The following is a 19,251-nucleotide window of genomic DNA, read 5'->3' on the forward strand; positions in this document are numbered from 1 at the left end:
AAAAGCACGTATGCTCCTGGGGTGCTGGTCAAGAGGAGAGCTTACAATTTGGCTGGGAATCATTTGTCCAAATGCAAAGTTGGGCAATCCGATGATCTGGCCAGAAATATACTGGTCGCAGTCACTAGTGTTTTGAGAATTGTTAGTTTTGGAGGGCCATGGGACTGCTTTTGCAACCCTTTATGTATCTTCAATATTTATGTAACTTTTGAAGAACTGGGGTGTTTTTCACTACCTCTTTCCCCTTTGAATTCTAGTTATTTTCAGCTAGTTAATTAGAACAAGCTGGAACGGTTGGAGACTTCAGGTGGGCCATCATCTAACATTACATTAGATTAACCTCACAGACTTCATTTCCCTTCTGTGAGCCTCAGCTTCCTCATCTGTAAAATGGGGAGACCACTGCCATCCTCACAGGGCTGTGACAGAGTCATCAAAGAATCTGGGCTGCACGTCACATGGTGCTGGGCTCCCAAGAACCGCCTGGCAGATGGTTTATGAGTCCAAAGCATCGCAATTGGTGCAGCTTCAAATTTCCACTTTCTGGAACTTCTTTCTTTTCTCCTCTTCTCGGTGGCCTTCACTCGGGGGGACTTGCAGTTGCTTGGGGTCCCTCCTCTGTGTTAGTAAGGATAACGTGGCCCACACAGATGAAGACACTGGCTTCTCTCCCCCGAGTCAACTGAGATTCACACATGGTGACATGAGCTGTCGTCGCGAGCACCATCGCCAAGCATGGTCCCCATCTGGATGCTGGAGCCTTTCTCACCCTGCTCCATGCTGGGAGATCGGTCATCTCCCCTCCGGTTTGCACAGTCATGTCATGACTGTGTCTTTCTCATGGTTACGCTCCCAGCGCAGGGCAGATGCTCCCCTGAATGAAGGAGGAAGCAGGCTCTTGGGCCTGCTTGTGTCCAAACAATGGTGACATCCCCCCTTGGGCCTGGAACTCAGCCAGGAACACCAGGTGTCTGGCCTGTGCTTCCTCACAGAACTGGGCCTCCTGTGGCCACCTGGCCTGCTGTGGGGATAAGGAAGCCCATACAGGTCAGGCAGGGCTGGGAGCAGAGCTTCCAGGGCCTCGGGGCTGAGGGCTCGAGGGAAGGGGAAGTTTCGACGTAGGGCTAGAGGAAGTCGTCTCCTGGGCCCACTTGAGCAAATATATTCCTCACTGAGGAGTCCCTGGATGAGAAACATCAGAGGACAGGCTGGTGGGCCTGAGTCCTCAGCCATATATGCTCAGGGCAAGGATTGAAACTGCCTTATTTGAGGGGCTCTGGAAATGATACCCTCAGGGCTGAGATGCAGGCAAGTCTTTGGGGCTATGACCTCCCAGTGGACGGCCATGTCTGCACCTACGTCCCCTGGTGCCAGGCGCTGAGCTGTGTTGAACCCTCACAGCCTTGCGAGGTGGGTCTGATAATCTCCCTTTGAGGCCGGGGCAGCTGAGGTTCAGGGAGGCTCTAACTCACCTGAGGCCACAGCGCTCCTAAGTGGCTGGGATGGAAATGGAAGCCTGAAGGTGACTTCTTTGCCTTTAGAAAGAGAGGAATCAACATGCCTTTTAGGTAAGTGAGCTTTCTTCTGGAATTCTCCTCCACTGGGGAGAAAGCACATTTGCTGGATACTTGGGGCATTCGATATATGCTAGGTGTTTGCATTACTCCAGTCATCCTCAGGAGTAGCTGCTGTCACCACCATTTTTTTTTTTTTTTTTTTTTTTTTTTTTGTGGTACGCGGGCCTCTCACTGCTGTGGCCTCTCCCGTTGCGGAGCACAGGCTCCGGACGCGCAGGCTCAGCGGCCATGGCTCACGGGCCCAGCCGCTCCGTAGCATGTGGGATCTTCCCGAACAGGGGCACGAACCCGTGTCCCCTGCATCAGCAGGCAGACTCTCAACCACTGCGCCACCAGGGAAGCCCTGCCACCTCCATTTTATAGGTTAGGATAATGAGGTGCTGAGAGGTCCACTAGCTCATCCAAGGACACACAGCGAGTAATCAAGTAATCGGTGCTCTGAACCCAAGCGTGACTCCAAGCCTATACCCTTCTCACTACTGCACCCTGCTTCCCTGACACACCAGCATTCTGCCAGTTAAAATCCCCCAGGCTGGGATGCACACAGGTTACCTCCAAAGCACTGCCTAGCTCTAGCCCCAGAACAGAGAGAACAATGAGTTTGGAGCAGCCTTGAGATCTACCCTTGTATCAGATGAAACACTGGCAGATTGCCCAGCCAAGACTCACCCAGCTTCTCTCTAATATGCAAATCTCTAGAGTAAACCCTGCAAATCCAGTTTTAAAACAAACACCTCCAGGGGTAGAGAGAGCTCCTTTTGCAATGCACATTGCTCTTCTGACCCAGGAGGACTTAACCACAGCACCCAGCCCCGTGAGGCCCTCCCTCTGGCTCAGCTGTGCAAACACTCAGCTGCCATCTTGATCTTGCAAGAGCTCACCAGCCTTGGTAAATGGCTAGCAGCCATGCTAAAGGCTGAATTGGCAGTGGTCTCCTGCCTTGAAGAAAGAAGTTAGCTAAGGGTTGATGGGAGCTGAAAGAGCTACCGGAGGGCTGGTTTGATGGGATGATCAGACTGGGCATGATCCCATAGCCCACGGTCTTAAAAGATAAGACTCCTATAAGAATTTGGGCCCTAAACGAGAGGGCCTCAAGGTTCCCTGTGACTATTCAGGCCAAAACCCCAGCTGCATCACTGAAATGTAAGGCAACATGCCAATCTGAGAGGGCAGGTAAGTGTAGTCTGAATGAAGGTAGAGCCCTGGCTACATCTCCTGGAACTGGTAACCCAAGTTTGCATCCCTGTCAGTAGCACGTGATCCTCATGACAAGTTTGACTATGTCTGTTCCTCTGAGGAGGTGATTAACCCTGGATCCTCAGAATTAAGGTGTAGGGCTCCAGGGCAGGAAGAGAAACAGGCTGCCTGCCAGGAGGTTGCTAAGAACTCAGCATCAGTTTCCAAGCGCATCCTCCTTCCTCTGGCTCCCCTGAATGAGGCAAACTTGAGTCACTGGGCAATCAGAGCAGCCCATAATCTTCTGGGAAGAAGCATTAAGGCCCCAGGCTCTCTCCAGGGGAGAGGCTCTCAGAGCTCCACCAGGACTGAATGAAAATTGTTTGTCACCAGGCTGTCACCTACTTTAAGGGGCAGCTAATTCTCTCCTCAGAGGAGGCCATCACTCTCTCAGATTCTGCAATGTGCAAAGCCCAGTGTGGAATCAATGCTGGGGTGGGGTCCGGGAGAGGTAGGAAAGTTGCAGGTGGGGCAGGGGAGCAGTGCAGCTGGCAATATCCTTTCCAAAACTGCTTGAAGCTGGAAATTCACCACTCTGTGCTTAACTGCCTACAGTGGCTTCATGGTGAGATCTGGAGGGGTCTGGGGGTGTCAGGTCCAAGCTGGGTCCTTTTTACAAATGGAGAAACAAAGGCACAGACAGAGTAAGTGTCCTAGGGTGGCCTTTTCTGAGAGCTCCCCAATCATTCCCAGCCACACAGTGAAAAGCTCATCAGCCTGTAATTAGTAAGTCAGAAGCTATTAACATAGCCCAATTACACCATTATCTGATGGCCTAGGCTGGCTTGGGAGATGGGATTTTAAAAAAAAAACAAAAAACAGGGAGCAATTGTTCTACCCCAACCTGGGAAGAACAAAGAACAAACCTGTAGTGGTGGGGACCAGAGGACCTGGGATTGGCCATCCTGAAGCCCACCCACCCCATTTGCAGCCCTCCTTGAGCCTGGGCTTGGGGCTCTACACACACATAACCTCTGGGCTGGTCCCCCGACGAGGCCTCCATTCATACTTGGCTGCTGTGGCACAGAGGAGAGAACATGGGCTGGAGTCAGGAGCCCTGGGAACTAGTCTCCTCCCTGGACCTTTGTCTTCCTCTCTGAGGCTCTGCTTCTGCTCAATTCTCTTTCCCAGGAAGAGTCCTCCTGCTACCCCATTGGAAACTGCTACCCTTCCCCAGCATGCCAGGTCCCTGCTACCTGCTCTAATTTTTCCAGGGGAAAAACTGCCTTCTGATATGTCATGTAATTTACCTATATATTATATTATTGCTGATTATTTACCTCCCTCTATTAGAATGCAAGCCTCATCAGGGCAGGAAGGTAACTACTGATCATTGATGTGTATCCCAAGAGTGAAGGGCCTGACACCAGCTGTCATTCAATAAATATTCATTGGATGAATGAATGCTCACTCAATGGCTTAATGAGTGACATTGGTTTAAAGCTGCTTGAAGAGCCCAGTGGAGAAGCAGCCAAGGGCTGCAGTGGAGTGTGATGATGATGTGACAGGATAGGCTCACGATGAGAAGTGTCTCTGCCAGGCCCCGGCAGCCCCACGTGTACCTGGGCAGGCTGCCTCTTGCCATCACCTAGCGAACTAATACCTATTGGAAACTAAGTCAGGGGACTTGGGATGTGTGGTGGCTTCTCTTGTCCCACCTCTGCTCTCAACTCTAGAGGGCAGTGACCAAGTCAGGACTTCCTAAGGACAAAAGAAAAGCAGAGGTGAGAGAGGGCATGCCCGGGGCTAGCCGGAAAGGGGCTGGGCCAGAGGGAAGCAAGGTGTGGGCCTGGCTGCCCAGCCAGGAGCACCAGCCACTGCCTGCCTATGCCCAGGTGCCCTTGCCCCTCCCATCAGCCTGTCAAGGGTGCCAGTGACCTTTTTCCACAGCAGGAAGTACCCCCCAGGGAAGGCTCTTCTCCCAAGCTGGACACAAAGGCTACTCTGAAGCTTTGGTGATGGTGATGACAAATATGCCAGTCTTCACCCACAGAGCTCACTATCACGTGAGCCAAGAATCACTCTCTTGTTGATGAGAAAATGGAGGCCCAGACAAGTCTCCCAAGGTCAATGTTTAAGGTCAAACGGCTAAGCAAAGCTGACCTGGAACAAGATGCCAGGCATGTCAGCCATGGCTGTGTTCAGTAGAGTTGAAGACGGGAGGTGTTTGTGCTTCCCCGCATCACCTCCTGCTGCCCTTCCAGGAATGCTTCTCATCCACACTGGGGACCCTGGAGCGGGCGGGGCTCCTAATATTCCTTGCTCCTTTCTTGGAGACCCTGCCTGCACTCCTCTCCCCACAGCAGTGGAGGTCAGTGGGGGTGGGACTCCCAGGAGGCAGCGCCTAACTTCTCCCTAATGCACCAGCAGGTGGCTGGTTTGTGCTTTGGTCTAACGGGGTGGAAACGAACAAGCAGTGACTCTGACAGGGGCACACTCAGCACCGCACGTGGAGACGGGCCCAGGTGGGAACAGACGGAACGGAGGTGTTCAGGGGAACACAGTCTTCCAGAAAGAGGCTCCAACCTACTCCCATGGTTGCAACAGCTAACCAAGCGGGCTTCACGTCCATTTTTAGGCTCATCCATTCCAGGGGCTAAGCTTCTCCGGAGACTGCCCGCCTCCTACACCAGCCTGGTAATGTTCTTGGCATATTAGGTAACAGCATGACAAGTAAAAAACATGAAAAGTGCTCCAGAACCCAAACTTAATCATTGCTCACGGATGCATTTCATCATCTACTCAACCAACGTCAGCTCCCCACCAACTCTCCACCCTCTACACTGCTACCTGCGCTATCCTCCTAGAACGCAGAGCAGATCCTTCCGTGCCTCTTTACAAGAGGGCAGAGTGAGTTCCCTTAACGCAAAAAGAGCGGGCTGACTCTCACCTTCATTCTCTGCACTCCCATAAATACCTTTACCTGAAAATCAAGTTGCACCAGAAATGTCTTTTGATTCATGCAAGTCCTACCTGACTTCCTTACCACGTGCCAGATCCTTTCTAAAATGCCCTTCCCCTACACTTCTTTCTAGCCAAATCCCTCCATATAATCTTTAACACTCGGCTCCCATATTACCTCTGCTGTGAAGCCTTCCCAGGCTTCTCCCTTCTGGGTTCCTAGAATCTTGCCTCTTAAACCTCTCATAGAATTAATGAAGTTCACCACGTGAGACTGCCATTTTGTTAGGCCAAAACCAGCCAAATTTGGCAATATCGTATGGTAAAATGTGACACATTTCTATGCTGAGGTGCTGTTTGCCATCTACACCGTATAAGAGAACTGTACCTCCCTCCGCTTTGTTTTCTCAGTATCTGGCATGGTGGTTGGCGTATGGTGGGTGCCCAGCGAGGGCGTGCTGAACAAGCAAGCACCATTTGATAAGGTTTTGTGTGCTGCCTCTTCTGCTTTGTTTCGTGCTCCAGCACAAAACCAAAACCAAACCCAGGACCGTTGTAAAGTATCTTATAAATTTTCCTCCCGGCCAAGCCAAGATTCAGATGGTTGTCTGTGTAGGTGGAGAAGAGCCGGAGAATATCTCAGAACATGCAGGGAGTGGGGGAAGCTAATTGTTCAGGACAACTACCTTTCTGGCTGGAGAAACAGAGTCAACACTCGATGGAGAGGAAGTAGCAGCTGAATCAGGAGATGGAAGGCAGGAGGGAGTAGACGGAGGATGAGTATGAGACAGGCTTTTAGAGAGTAGTTTATTCTGCACAGAACAGAAACAGAGGAAACTATGATTATCCCCAGGGAGACGCACAGTGAAGCTCGCCTCGATGATGCAGCCCCCAAGCCTACACATCCAAGGAGGGGAAAGGACATCCAGGCCCACGTCTCAGGACAAAAAGGTAGCCTGTGTCTTTGGAGCCCGGCAGGACCATCTGACTGCTGGTTACACTTCACTCTGCTACAACTTTTCTGGCTCCTTCGTCAAATCAAAATAGCTGGAGTAGAACCATCCTGCTCCTGCCTACGTCTGCTGCCGACACCAGCACTAACTCCTGAAGGCCTCACTCTGGAGCCTGGCATGAAGCAGTAGTTGCAAGCTTAGGAAAGGACAAGCCCAGGCTACCCTGGGGTAGATGCTCCAGCAGGGACCTCTGCAGCCACATGGAACCCTAAAAATGCACTGAAGGCAAAGTATCCTTCCCACGTCTATGACTTCTGCCAAGTAGCAGAGGACACGGGTCTGGAGGAGGCTGGGTGAAAGCAGCAGAGGCGGTATGTTCTAGAGACCAGGCTTGCTGTAGGCAAGGGAGCACCTTACACGTACAAGCGCCGTGGGGCCTCATCCTCAATTCTGTCATCTCCTTGTGAGCACACCCTCTTCTTCTCAGCAAGTTTCTAAATAAGTGCCTGGCCGGGGGTGGGGGCTGTGCTTTCTATCCTGAGGCAAGGCCATTCTTCTGGCTGGTGCTGCCTTTCACAAAAGCAGAGCACAGGTTACAGCACGTGGTTGACCTCGACATTCATGGTCTCCCTAATGATGGCCATGGGGGCATCTCTCCACCCTGTCCCCAGACTTCATGAGCAACTGGCTTGCTTTCACCTTAAAGGCACTGTGATGTGATTCCCGCAGTTGACCAGCTTTCCCTCTTTGTGTTGACCCCTAGGAAGCTCAGCCTACTCAGAAGCTGTCTAAGATCTGACAGCACACGTTTCTGTTCAGTAATGTTTTCCTATGACCTGAGCCCGCTTTTCTGCCTTGGTTTTCCCTTTGTCACGATTTGTCTAATTATTTTGAATCTTCTCATTTGGAGCTTTTTTAGACGCCAGTCCAAATCCTTTGGTGACTTAAAAAGTGAATAGCTTTTCAGGCTATAGAGGGAGAAGGAAGGAAGAAATGAATCTCCAGAGACTGATTCAAGTAACCTCCCTGGATGTCCAACACCTGGGTTCCTGGGGGCTCTGAAAGCCCCGCATTTACCTGCGGGAAATCCCCGTGTCCAAACATAGAGGCAAGGTGAGCCGCCTTCTCCTTAATGTTCTTTTTGTGAAATTCTCTGTTGGCCAAATTCTGAGCCCTTTTCTGCAGCCAAGGTGAGAAAGGAGAAAGAAAAAAGAGATAGAGACAGACACTGTGAGGGGAGAGGCGGGGAGGCAGCCAGGTGGGCTTGTGGCCCTCAGCACACACGGCAGGATGGGAGACGGCACCCGCCCTGGACAGGAGGAGGGAGGGGAGGAAAGGAAGGCACCCTAGACACAGGCAGGGCAGAGACAGGGCAAAGAGCAAGGCTTTCACCTGGAGAACCTTTTCTTCCACTTCCTGCAGCCGCCGCAGCACCCCGGAGAGGGCCAGCGCTCCCTGGCAGGTGGCAGGCAGGCCGGCGGGATTTTCTGGCCCGCCCAGCTGCAGGTCAGACTTGGCTCGGGCTCTCCAGGGCCTGCTCGGGCACTCGCCGCCAGCAGACACTTGCTTTAGCTCTCGGAGCACATGCCCCGTGACAACCACCAAGGGAAACTGGGGGAGAAGGAAAATCAAGCTTCCTTCCCAACTGTGGCCCTCCCATGGATGCCCCGCCACTGTGAGGAATCCCCATGAGGACCAGGGACAAGGGCACGCCAGATGCCACCTTGAGTCAGATTCCAAACTAACCTTGGGTGTTGACTTTCCACCAACTGCATCAGTATCACCTGACATCCTCCTTAACAATACCGTCTTGTTATTAACAACACTCCAGACCCACTGAATCAGAGCCTGTACCACCCTGGTTCCCAAACTCTGGGCCCAACCCCCAGATATTCAGGTTTAATTGGTCAGGGGGTGGGTACCAGAGATTGATTTTTTTTTTTTGCGGTATGCAGGCTTCTCACTGTTGTGGCCTCTCCCGTTGCGGAGCACGGGCTCCAGACGCACAGGCTCAGCGGCCATGGCTCAAGGGCCCAGCCGCTCCGCGGCATGTGGGATCTTCCCGGACCGGGGCACGAACCCGTGTCCCCTGCATCGGCAGGCGGACTCTCAACCACTGTGCCACCAGGGAAGCCCGAGATTGCTATTTTTAATAAAGCTCTCTAGATGATTCTTACACACACAGACATAGAATCACTGCAATATGTCCACACTGACCTCCTTTGACCTCCACTCCCCGAGAAGCAATACCAAATTTCTAATGCTGACCGGGCACTTTTGAGTGCTGTGGTCAATAATAGTGATTCTATTCAAATTCCAAACCCAGAGATATTAGCTGGAAAAAGCCTCAGCCCATGGCTCCTGGCTGCCTCCCTGCCCACTGGGCAGGTCCTCATCTGCTCAGACACTAGGGGAGGTCTAACCACATCCCAGTCTTACCCCTTCAATGGCATGCGGCCAGCTGGCCACCCGAGCCCATTCCACCATCACTGTCACTTCTCCACTGATTTTAGAAATCACCCTACTCAAGAGGTCTGCAAATAAGCTAAGTGTCCCAGGGGCATCACACAAAATACCCTGTGTGTTGTGGTCTGTTTTTCCCCAAGCAAATAAAGCACCAAGAGCCTGGTAGTTGGTCAGTCGATACCCCTGACTGGCATGTATTTTAAGATGCTGCATACTTGGTTATTCCTACCTATAAGGGTGGTAACCTCAAGTTGTGTTTGCCTTCCCAGAGAATCTACAATCAGCCCTATGTGGGCTGTAGAGACAGCCACGGACCCCACCCCTCTGGATCAAAGTTCCCTCTGGTTTCACCAAGACAGCATCCACTGGAAGGAGCCCTACCTGCCTTTTCAGAGTTGGTGATGGGCTGGGTGTGGGCTCCTCTGGCTTGGGACGGCGAGAGTTAACAGGAGGGTCAGAGGAAGAGCGCAGTATGGGCTTACCTATCCCTGAGACACGGTGCTCCTGGGAGGAGGAAGGTGAGTCCGAAAAAGCAGCCGCAGGAAATAGGAAGGAAAAGGCGAGTCAGACAGACACTTGGAGGGAGGAGAGGAGGAGAGTCAGGGAGAGAGAGTTTGCAGATGCTGAGCGAGCCCTGGGCTGAGCTCTGACAAGCTGGGCCCAGCTAGGAAACTTGAACCCCGGCCCTCTGTCCGTGTGAACAGCAAGTCCCATGGTCCCCTTCTCTTGGACAATGTGTGAATCCCCAGGAGGCTGTGCTTTTGGCTCAGACCCGGGGCACTGGGCAGGCACATACCAGGCCAGGGTGGCAAGTCCCAAAGTCCTTCCTGCCCACTAGATGAAAGGGATGCTACAGTCCTTCTGAAGGAAGAAAGCCCTCATCAATACCTGGGGGCTGCAAGGGGCCAAGCCTCCAGGAGGGACAGTTGAGAAAATAACTCAGACAGTTACAAGTCTTAGGAACATGGCCCCCTTATAATAAAACCTGGCTTCCTGGGGAAGGTCGGTTTGTCCAGGAGGGGCATGGTCTACATCAAGACTAGGAAGATGTCTATAACTGCCTCTAAACAGAATTAACCAATTGTTTGTCTTTCTCCTGAGAGGAGCCTAATTCTGTCATGTGACAGATGTTCTCCAAAGAAAAACTGAACCCCTTGTCCCAAGCTTTTGTAATGTGACAGTGGTGCCCCAAAGGAATTCGGGGGAGCAGATAAAACCATCCAAGTGCAGACTCCAAGTCAGAGTCCAAGAGAAGTCAGCCGGGTCTGCAGCCTGACCCACAGCATCCCACCTCCTTCAGCCTCACATGGACCCTGGTCAGACACAACAGCTCTGCCAGCCTGACCCAAGGGAACAAGGAGAGGGGGGCAGCAGGGGACACTCTCGAGGTTGGTCCCCATTCCTATGGGCCCACATGGAGCTAAGACCTTGGTTCGGACAGGTGTTCTCACCACGGACTGGGCAATCAGCATCTCTAAAGCTCCCTCCAGCTGCACCATCTCAAAGATGGCTGCAAAACAAGTCATGGTTGCAAAGCAAAACAAAATCGGGGCAAGGATTTCTTCCCCAGTGCAGAATAGGCATCAGCAAACTACAGTCCTCGGGCCAAACCCTGCCTGCTGCCTGTTTTTATAAATACGGTTTTATCGGCACACGGCCACGTGCATTTGTTTACAGATTGTCCATGGCTGCTTTCATGCTATAATGGCAGAATTGAGTCATTGCAAGAGACCGGATGGTCCCCAAAGTTTAAAATATTTGCTCTCCAGCCCCTTTTAGAAAAGTCTGACTCCAAATCTAGAAGAAGCTTGAGACTCCTTTTGAGCCAGGTCTGGCTGGCACACCTGAGATCCAGTGCTAGCCTGACATTGCTGCTGGCTTCTCAGAGGGTTCTGTTCACCAGGTAGGCAGGGTCAGTGAACATCTGACAGGACTCACCTGCCTCAGGAGTGAGGGGTTCCGAGAGTTCTCCTCGAACTTGGCCAGCAGCTGACTTGCCATGGACTTGACTTTGTTCTGATTTCCACCTTCTTTACAGCCCTCTTGATTGGAGCCCAAGCTCTGGCTAGGAAAGGCTGAAGGCTGCAAAAGCCAAATCAATGCATTGGTTGTTGATTCTGGAACCCAGGTATCAAGGAGGGGGCCTGGGGGCTCAGGACAAGGACAGTTTCCTGAAGAAGGACACCCTCTGTGGTCTGAGGAAGTGAGGCAAAAGCAGGAGGCAATGCCCACTCTGGAGACAATGCTCACAGGTGGGACGAGTCTTCTCAAAGACGGGCACAGCTAGGCTTGGGAGCCAGACACTTAGTGTTTGAATTCTGACTCTTTCACCTCCCAGCCCAGTGACCTTGGCAATTTACTTCTCTGAAGTTTCCTAATCTATAAAATGCGAGCAATAACCCACCTTCATGTGACTGTTGAAAAAGTCAAATACAATAATGAAATGATGAGCGGAATAGTTTTCAAAATATATCATGTAGCTGACAAAGGGTGAAGAATTGGGGGGTGAAGGAAGCAAGAGGGGATGTCAGTGAGGCAAGGCACAGGCTCTGGGCTTCCCTTCTCTCCTCTGCGCCCCACTCCCAGTGGCAACGAGTCCTGCTCTGTTGTTGCTATCTTTAGAAAAAAATCATTTAATTTTGAGATAATTTTAGATTGACAGAAAACTTACAAAGACAGCACAGATAGTTCCTGCGTACCGTAGACCCAGCTGCACCTAACGTTAACATCTGGAATAATTATGACACTGTTATCAAAACTAAGAAATTAACACCGGCACAATACCATTAACAGAACTATAGACTTGATTCAGATTGGGCCAGTTTCCCACTAATGTCCTTTTAGGTTCCAGGACATAATCCAGGATCCCACATTGCATTTAGTCATCATGCCTCCTCAGCCTCCTCCCATCTGTAATGGTTTCTCCACCTTTCACTGTCTTTCATGACCTTGACAGTTCTGAAGGGGACTGGTCAGCTATTTTGTGCAAAGTCCCTCCATCTGGGTCGGGCTGATGTTTGCTCATGATTAGCCCAGAGTTAGGGATTTTGGAGAAGGATGTAACGGAGGTGAAGGGCCCTTCTCATTGCTTTGTTTCGGGACACGTGATATCGACACGACTTGTGACTGTTTAGATGTTGACCGTGACCAGTTGGTTATGCTGTTTTAGGAAATGGAATTCTATGTAAGATTTTCTTAGCTCATCTGCTCAAATAAAACTTTAAAAATGATGGGTGTCCAGTGAATGTCTGTTCCGCGGTACCACAGATCTGCTCCCATCAGCCTCAGAAATACAAATGGCATTGTCACCTCAAGAGGGTAGTCAGTTTTCCTGAGGAGACAATGAATTTCCCTCCCAGGAACAGATGTTCTCAAAACAAAGATATGTTCACTTAGAAGAAATTCATGGGAAGAGGCAAGCTGTAGTCAACTGTTTTTTGGGTTTTTTTAAGATTCTCTAAGAGTAGCAGCCCCACGGGAAACCTTGTATGCACAGCCACTCTGAAGAGTTGGACAAACACAAGCCAAAGAGTCACTCCCTACTTCAAAGTGGGAACTAACTCTGCATAGCAACCCAGGCTTGAGTGTGAATAGGGCAAGTTTGCTAGGCTGGTCACTGTTTGTACAGGCCAAAGTAGGCCAGGACAGTGGGTCGTGCAGAGCGGCCCTTTGCAGACATTCATGTGCACGTGAATCACTGGCGGGTCTCCTTCAAAACCAGATTTGGATTCAAGAGGTCTGGGGTAGGCCCTGAGAGTCCGCATTTCTAACCAGCTGCCAGGTGATACTGGTGCCCTTGTTCTTGGCCCACACTTTATGAGTAGCAAGAATTTAGAGAGAATCATTGCTTGGTTAAATCTGACTTAAGCAAAACAGCTGGCCCAGAAGACAGAGCCATTTCAGAAGGGGCAGGTGCAACCACATTTCTTCCCACACTCTAAATCTTGTGCTGCCAACAACAGAAACAGCACAAACACCCCCTCAAATAAGCCACAGACGAAAGGCAGGAGAAGACTTCCCCGCGGGGATAAAATGTATCCAAGGGAAGCTTCTTGGGAGGAGGCGGGAGCGAATCACAGGCACTTAAGGCAGAGCCAATACCCGTAACTGGGGAATGGGATGCTTCTCCAGCCCAGTTCATCAGCCACGGCTTCTTCCTCTCAACTGTCTCCCTGTTCACTGGCTTCTTGCTCATGCCAGAGCCAAGAGCAGCAGTTCTTCAACCATATAAGATAAAAGAAGTTTCTTTCTAAGTCCTATAAATGAAGTATGAATGCATCCTACAAATGATCCCCCTTGCTTCTATGTCATCATTTTGGTATCAGCCAGCAGGCTAGCTAAAGCTGATATCCTACAGTTCACAGACAGTATCTAAGCTTGCTTTTGTGGAATTAGAATGGCTTTTTGGAATGAGCTATATATCTCAGGTCTCTTTACAGAGCTGCCTGGGGAAGCAAGAACTGATACTCTTTTTCTGATCAATTTTTTAGTAGCAGGAGAGAGACTCATGCTTGGCTTTGACAAAGTAGCCTGAAACTTTCTTCTCTCACCAGAAGGTGGCATTTGTGGGCGCTGGGACATCTGCTTTACAGAAAACACAAAAGGTAGAAACTAGGACTGGGAGAAAAGTGGGACTGCTGGTGCCTCTTTACTACTTACTATTAATAGTGATTATATCTTGATTACCCTAGGTGCCAAAGACCATGATTGGCATGTTATACACGTCCTCTTACTTAATCTTTAAAAATTCTGCAAAATGTCATCCATTGCAAATGCATCATCTGTGTTTTACAGATATAAGCCACACCCTGGGAGGGTGACATAGCTAGTGACCAGACCCAACTTTTTCCCATCAAGCCAAGCTTGGAACCCAGTGGTTCACGAGAGAGGAAAGAAAGAAGGGCAGGGCGACTGCCACGGTCAGGTGGGCGGGCTGTGGCCACTGGCTGTCAGGAAATGGGCTTTGTGTAAACCGACACTGAGCACACGCACCTCGTCCAGGTTGTTGAAGCCTTTCCGCCTCCGCTTGCTCATGTCATTCTCTTCGGTTCGGCTGTCCACCTGTGATGGCCAAGAAAGCATGGTGAGCTCAGGGCTGTCAAGGGCTGCGATGCCAGCACTGGGGATCCAGCCCTACCCACCACAGCTGCCGGCCCAGGAAACAGATGGGCAGAAATTACCCTGCACCGTGACACATGCTTTCGGCTCTGTTCAGGCACAGAGGAGGGAGCCTTCCCCAACCTCGGGAGCCAGGGCTTCTGTCAGAAGGGGGTGGGAACACAGCCCCCAAAATCATGTCAAAACATTCCGAAGCACAAAGAATCCCTATGACATGGGCAGGGAATGTCTCCTTGTCAATGACCTTGGACTCAGAGTGGTCCCAGCTGGGCCTGCTGATGCTGCCCCGTGGAGATCACCTCCTACGAAGAGGTGCCACTGGCTCCCCTCACAGGCGGGGATTCTCGGGACTTAGATCAGCTGTCCAGGAATTTGATGGCAAATTACGCCTGCCATTAAGCCACCACTGCAGCTACTGGTAAATGACATTATGTTAACTTCAAAGTAGCATCAGATATGGCCTGAAAACTATGGTGACCATACAGCCCAGTTTGCCCAGGACAGTTTGATGTATTGCTTTTTCTCCCAGCATAATTATGAATAGTGCCCCCTTTCATTTTCAAAAATATCCTGGTTTAGACAACAAATTGCATGGTTGTCCCATAGATAACCCCTTACAGCCTACTTTCTTCTTCCAAAATCTGGACATTTAAATCCAGAGAACCCTGCCCTACCTAAGCCCATTGCATGACCCTTGCAAAGGCCACCCAAGGGCGCACTTGTGGTCTGACTTATCTCCTCAAGGGAAGGAGGGGGACTGCACAGGTTGAGCTGATGCCACGAGCTGGGATGGGGCTGCAGGCTGGATTTAGTGCCTCGCCATGCACCCTGCTGGGTTAGCCTCTCCTTGACACTAGGGTTAGACCTCGAGCTGGGACCTTCCCCAAACGGCCAGCCCACTGAGGACCATGGAGCCGTCCCCACCGACTATGCGTGTCCCTCCCTGGGGGAGCCTCCGACACCCTCAGCGGGGCCCTCCATAGCAGGGCCAGATTAAATCCCAGCCTTTGTTCCACACTGGATGCAGCCGAAAGGGCTGCTGGCTACCCTCTCCTCTCAAACCCAGGCATGCTGCCCAGTCAGCCCCACACATTCTCACCTTGCCCCATCACAGAGGATCCTTCACCTCCTGGTTGTTCTAAATCAACAGTAATGCCCAAAGCCCCCAGCACGCAGTCTAGTGTGTATTCAACTTACTTCCACAGGCAAGCACCTGCTCCCCTGCACTTACACTCCCCATCACCCCGCCCCTCCTCCTATTTACCAGCACCTTAAAAAAATTTTAAGACAAAATTAACGACAGTTTAGTCACTGATATTTGTTCAAAAATGTGACCCTTCCCTTGCTCAGGCAGCATAAAACAACAGATCAAAGGGCCTCGCCTTCCCTTCAACATTTTCCTCAGCTTCTAATAAATCATTATTCTGTGAATGGAAATGATTTCAACCCAAATGTTTGGGCAAACACCAAGAGAAACAGGTGACCTTATTTACAGCATCGGGTCCTAGAGGCCCAGGCTGTCTGGGTGCCTGGCTCCACGGCCTGTGAGCCCTGCACTGGCCTGGAGACGTGCCTGTGAAAGTACAGGGTTTCCTCCCAACAAGAACACTTCATGCATCATCTTGTTCTTCTTGTTTCCACCTTAAATGAGGACTTGGCTTTTCCCTCAAAGAGCAACACATCTTACTCTCTTGCATTCAGCAGCCCTGGCTGTGACTGGTCCAACTGAGCCTGCCTGGATCCAAACTCAGTACGTTAGCCGCAGGCTCACAGAAAACACTCCTGGGGGGAGGGTACCCAGCAGCAGCACCTAAGAAGACCCCCAAATCCTTGCGGGGAGGGGTGAAAGGAAGTGGGTGGGGCAACATCAGCTCCTCTGATTCAGCCGGACCCATGGGACAATAAAATGCAGTCTATGTGGTTAGCAACACACAAATCCACAGGGTCTCTGTTCTTCCTTATGGATTTATCACGGAAGCACTGATTCTCAGATAAGAGCTAGGTTAAAACAAAAAGCTTGAGAAAACACAAATCTAGAGATTTATCTAATTTTTTTCTTGTCTGTATATCACTATTGGGCAGCCAAAAATGCCTCTGTAATGCCCTCTCCTTGGTCTCTGCTTAGCACTGTAGAGAACTGGGGTAGAAGGGGGAAGAAAATACTTATTGTGCCCCAAGAGAGTATGAGAATAAACAAATAACTCACTTTCTTATTAATTTTTCCTGCCCTTTCACCCTAAGATACTTTCTTGTCATTATTTCCCAATGATTTGAAAGATTCTATATTCCAAAAGGCATTCATTAAACTACTTGGTGTTCTCCATTAAAAAAAAAATCAAAGACATATGTCTATCAATCTCATCATTTATTTGATCAGCACAAGATAATCACGTTCCCATACTGCCTGACTTAAGGTGATTTTAGCTCCAACTTTATATTTAGTTAGCTGGTGGAGAAATTCAGATCCAGGTCATAGGAAGAGAGGTTGGCCATTGTAGGCAGTGTCCTGAGAGTATACTGGCCACCATGATATTTAGAAAGATGGTCAGTGACACTGGCAAGAGAGCTCTTCCCTTCAATGGCAGAGCAGTATGGAGCCATGGGTTCGAGTTCTGACATGAATTACTTCCCGGCTAAGTGACCTTAGGAAAAATCACCCAACTCTTCTGACTTTAGTTTCCTCACTTCTAAGCTACTATACTACCTAGCTCATAAGTAAGTTATTGTAAGGATGAACAAATTCATGTATATAAGACACTTCTTCTCCTCTGAAGTGCTATATAAGTGTTAGACATTTTAAGTTAGGTTAGTGCTATTCACAGAATTAGAAAGTCTGAATTCTAGCTCTGGCTTTGACATTGACCACCTATACGGCACTGCATTATAATCTCCCTAAGACCAAGTTTCCCCATCTCTTAAACTGGGATGAGAACATGTCCCATGCCTTCCTCAAAATGTAACAAGAGGAGCAAATGCGCTATGACACTGTAAAATGCTGGATCCATCATGGCTGCAGTACGGAAGCCAGTGGTCAACCCAACTACTTTTACCGTTTTCAGAAAAAGAGCATCTTCATTTAGTCAGTATGGGATGGGGACCATCATTTACAGAGCCCCTTCCATGTGCCAGAGAAGGAGCTCAGACCTGCAGCTCACACTTGTTCAATGTTGTCTTCGCAGCAATGCAATGTTTATGTTATTACGATATTTTGCAGACAAGCTGAGGAACTTTGAGAGGTTTGAACACGTGCTGAATCCCCACCAGACCCAAATACGTATTTGTCGTCTGGGCTTCAGCTTGCATCCCCATTCTATAAGTCAGCGCAGAATCCCAGGCTGCAGTTACACAGAGAACAGGAGAGCGATCACCCTCAGCAGCGACCTGCAGACCACAGGTGCCCAGGGTGGGATGGGGGTGGACACGTTGCTTAAGCCCTGTGCTAACTGACCCGGGCAGCATCAGTACCTGGGATGACTCCCTAAGCCATCTTCAAGTCTCTGAAGACTCGTACTGAGAAGTACGAGAACCCTAGTGGGAGTTTTGGCTGCTGGGTGGGTGGTTCTGTGAAAAGAGCTGGAGAAGGGGAGTGAGAGGAACTCAGGAAGTCACACTGGAAGGTCAGCTCCCTCCAGCAGAGAACTTGGCCCTCTTTGTTCACTGCTGTGCCCCCAGCACTGAGAACTCAGCATAATACGGGGACTCGGTAAATCTGTGTTGAATGATTGGGTGAATGGAGGAAGCACTTTCTTATGTAACTGCCCCTGGATCTTTGGAAAGTGTCTGTGCAGGAGGGTCAAGGAGAAGAGCTGGGAGGGGCACCCTCCAGCTCAGACCAGACACTGATCTGAGTCATGCTTTGTGAACCCCACTCCACCAGGGTCAGCGCTAGAGGAGGACCTGGGTCAGAATCAGCCAGCCGAGCAGGATAAATCCTGGGGCCACCCACCTGTCTTCTAGGATGGGCTTTCCAGGGACAAATGACAACTTCTGTGTTGTGTTGTCCCTCAAGGAATGGGCCCAGAATGGGGAAAAGAAAGATCAGACACCTCGACCATGTATGTAATATAATATGTGTCATAACTAAAGTGGACATAAATCTAGGCATTACCCACGTGTGGTAAGATGAGGTGAGCACAGACAGGTTGTGTGTGTGTGTGTGTGTGTGTATGTACTCACATGCACACACAGGAGACAGAGACCACATATGTGTGATCAGATGTCACCTGTGAGCCTGGTGACAAGAGCTTTGGAGTCTCTAGGAACTGTCCCATGCTACAAGGCTTCTAGCTGCTGACTGGGACAGAGGCAGATCTGCAGCAGACCAAGGGCTTTTCTTTAAGAGGAAAACAGAATCCCTAAGCTCTTCTCCTCCTCCCCAGGCGTGGGCCATCCAGTCTTCAGAGATAACCAACCCCAGTAGGTTACCACTCACCAGAGGCACGACCCTCTTGGCGTGGAATGGGAAAGTCATTTTCTCTAAAATAAACAAGTTTCTGGATGGAGGAAGAGCCTTCAATTTTGCCCAAAGTTGTTCCCTTTTGCTGGAGTTTGGATGTTATCAGGAAAATAAGATTAGGGAGGAAAGAAGAATTTAACACCAACATCAAAAACCAGGAGGGAGAGAGACTGTAAGACTGGCTCAGGAGAGAAACAAGGAGCCCTCTTCAGATTAAGAGGCCACATGCGAACAAAGGTGGGCTGCTCAATCCCCGTATCAAGATGGTCCTCTGAAGTCAGTGAGGGGGAGGGAGGGGAATGGAGGGACGAGAGGAGGGGGCGAGGTCAAATACAGATGCACCTGTACATACAGATCGTGTGTCTGAGCTCTGGTGTACAAAATCACGCAAGCGCAGCCTAGCCTGCATCTCCAGTCTGTAGGGGCGCGTGAACCAGGGCAGTGAAAACTGCGTGTCTAATTGCATTGACATCTTCTTGTATAACTGCGGGGGAGCCCCGTGTACGTGTGCAGTTTTCAGTCTCCTGTGCAGACCTCCTCTGTG

At 50.4% G+C, this 19,251-nt stretch overlaps 1 protein-coding gene across 17 annotated transcripts in view; it reads right to left on the minus strand.

The window, feature by feature from the left end:
• Positions 1–19,251, minus strand: part of MICAL2 (microtubule associated monooxygenase, calponin and LIM domain containing 2) — a 214,925-nt gene that overhangs the window by 87,860 nt on the left and 107,814 nt on the right. For 6 of the 17 annotated variants that reach the window (XR_010946137.1, XM_067749867.1, XM_067749865.1 and 3 more), the window contains exons 16-22: positions 14,126–14,194; positions 11,072–11,215; positions 9,515–9,637; positions 8,060–8,278; positions 7,745–7,846; positions 6,401–6,526; positions 1,473–1,535 (exon numbers count right to left, since the gene is read on the minus strand). Coding sequence is in view for 16 of the 17 variants with exons in the window: in XM_067749867.1 (XP_067605968.1) it covers positions 1,473–1,535; positions 6,401–6,526; positions 7,745–7,846; positions 8,060–8,278; positions 9,515–9,637; positions 11,072–11,215; positions 14,126–14,194 (846 nt within the window). In the remaining variant the exon portion in view is untranslated. The remainder of the gene's footprint in view (positions 1–1,472; positions 1,536–6,400; positions 6,527–7,744; positions 7,847–8,059; positions 8,279–9,514; positions 9,638–11,071; positions 11,216–14,125; positions 14,195–19,251) is intronic. The other 11 variants (XM_067749873.1, XM_067749871.1, XM_067749878.1 and 8 more) reach the window with 4 other exon arrangements.

Source organism: Pseudorca crassidens, chromosome 9, assembly GCF_039906515.1.
Source record: "Pseudorca crassidens isolate mPseCra1 chromosome 9, mPseCra1.hap1, whole genome shotgun sequence".
NCBI lineage: Eukaryota > Metazoa > Chordata > Mammalia > Artiodactyla > Delphinidae > Pseudorca > Pseudorca crassidens.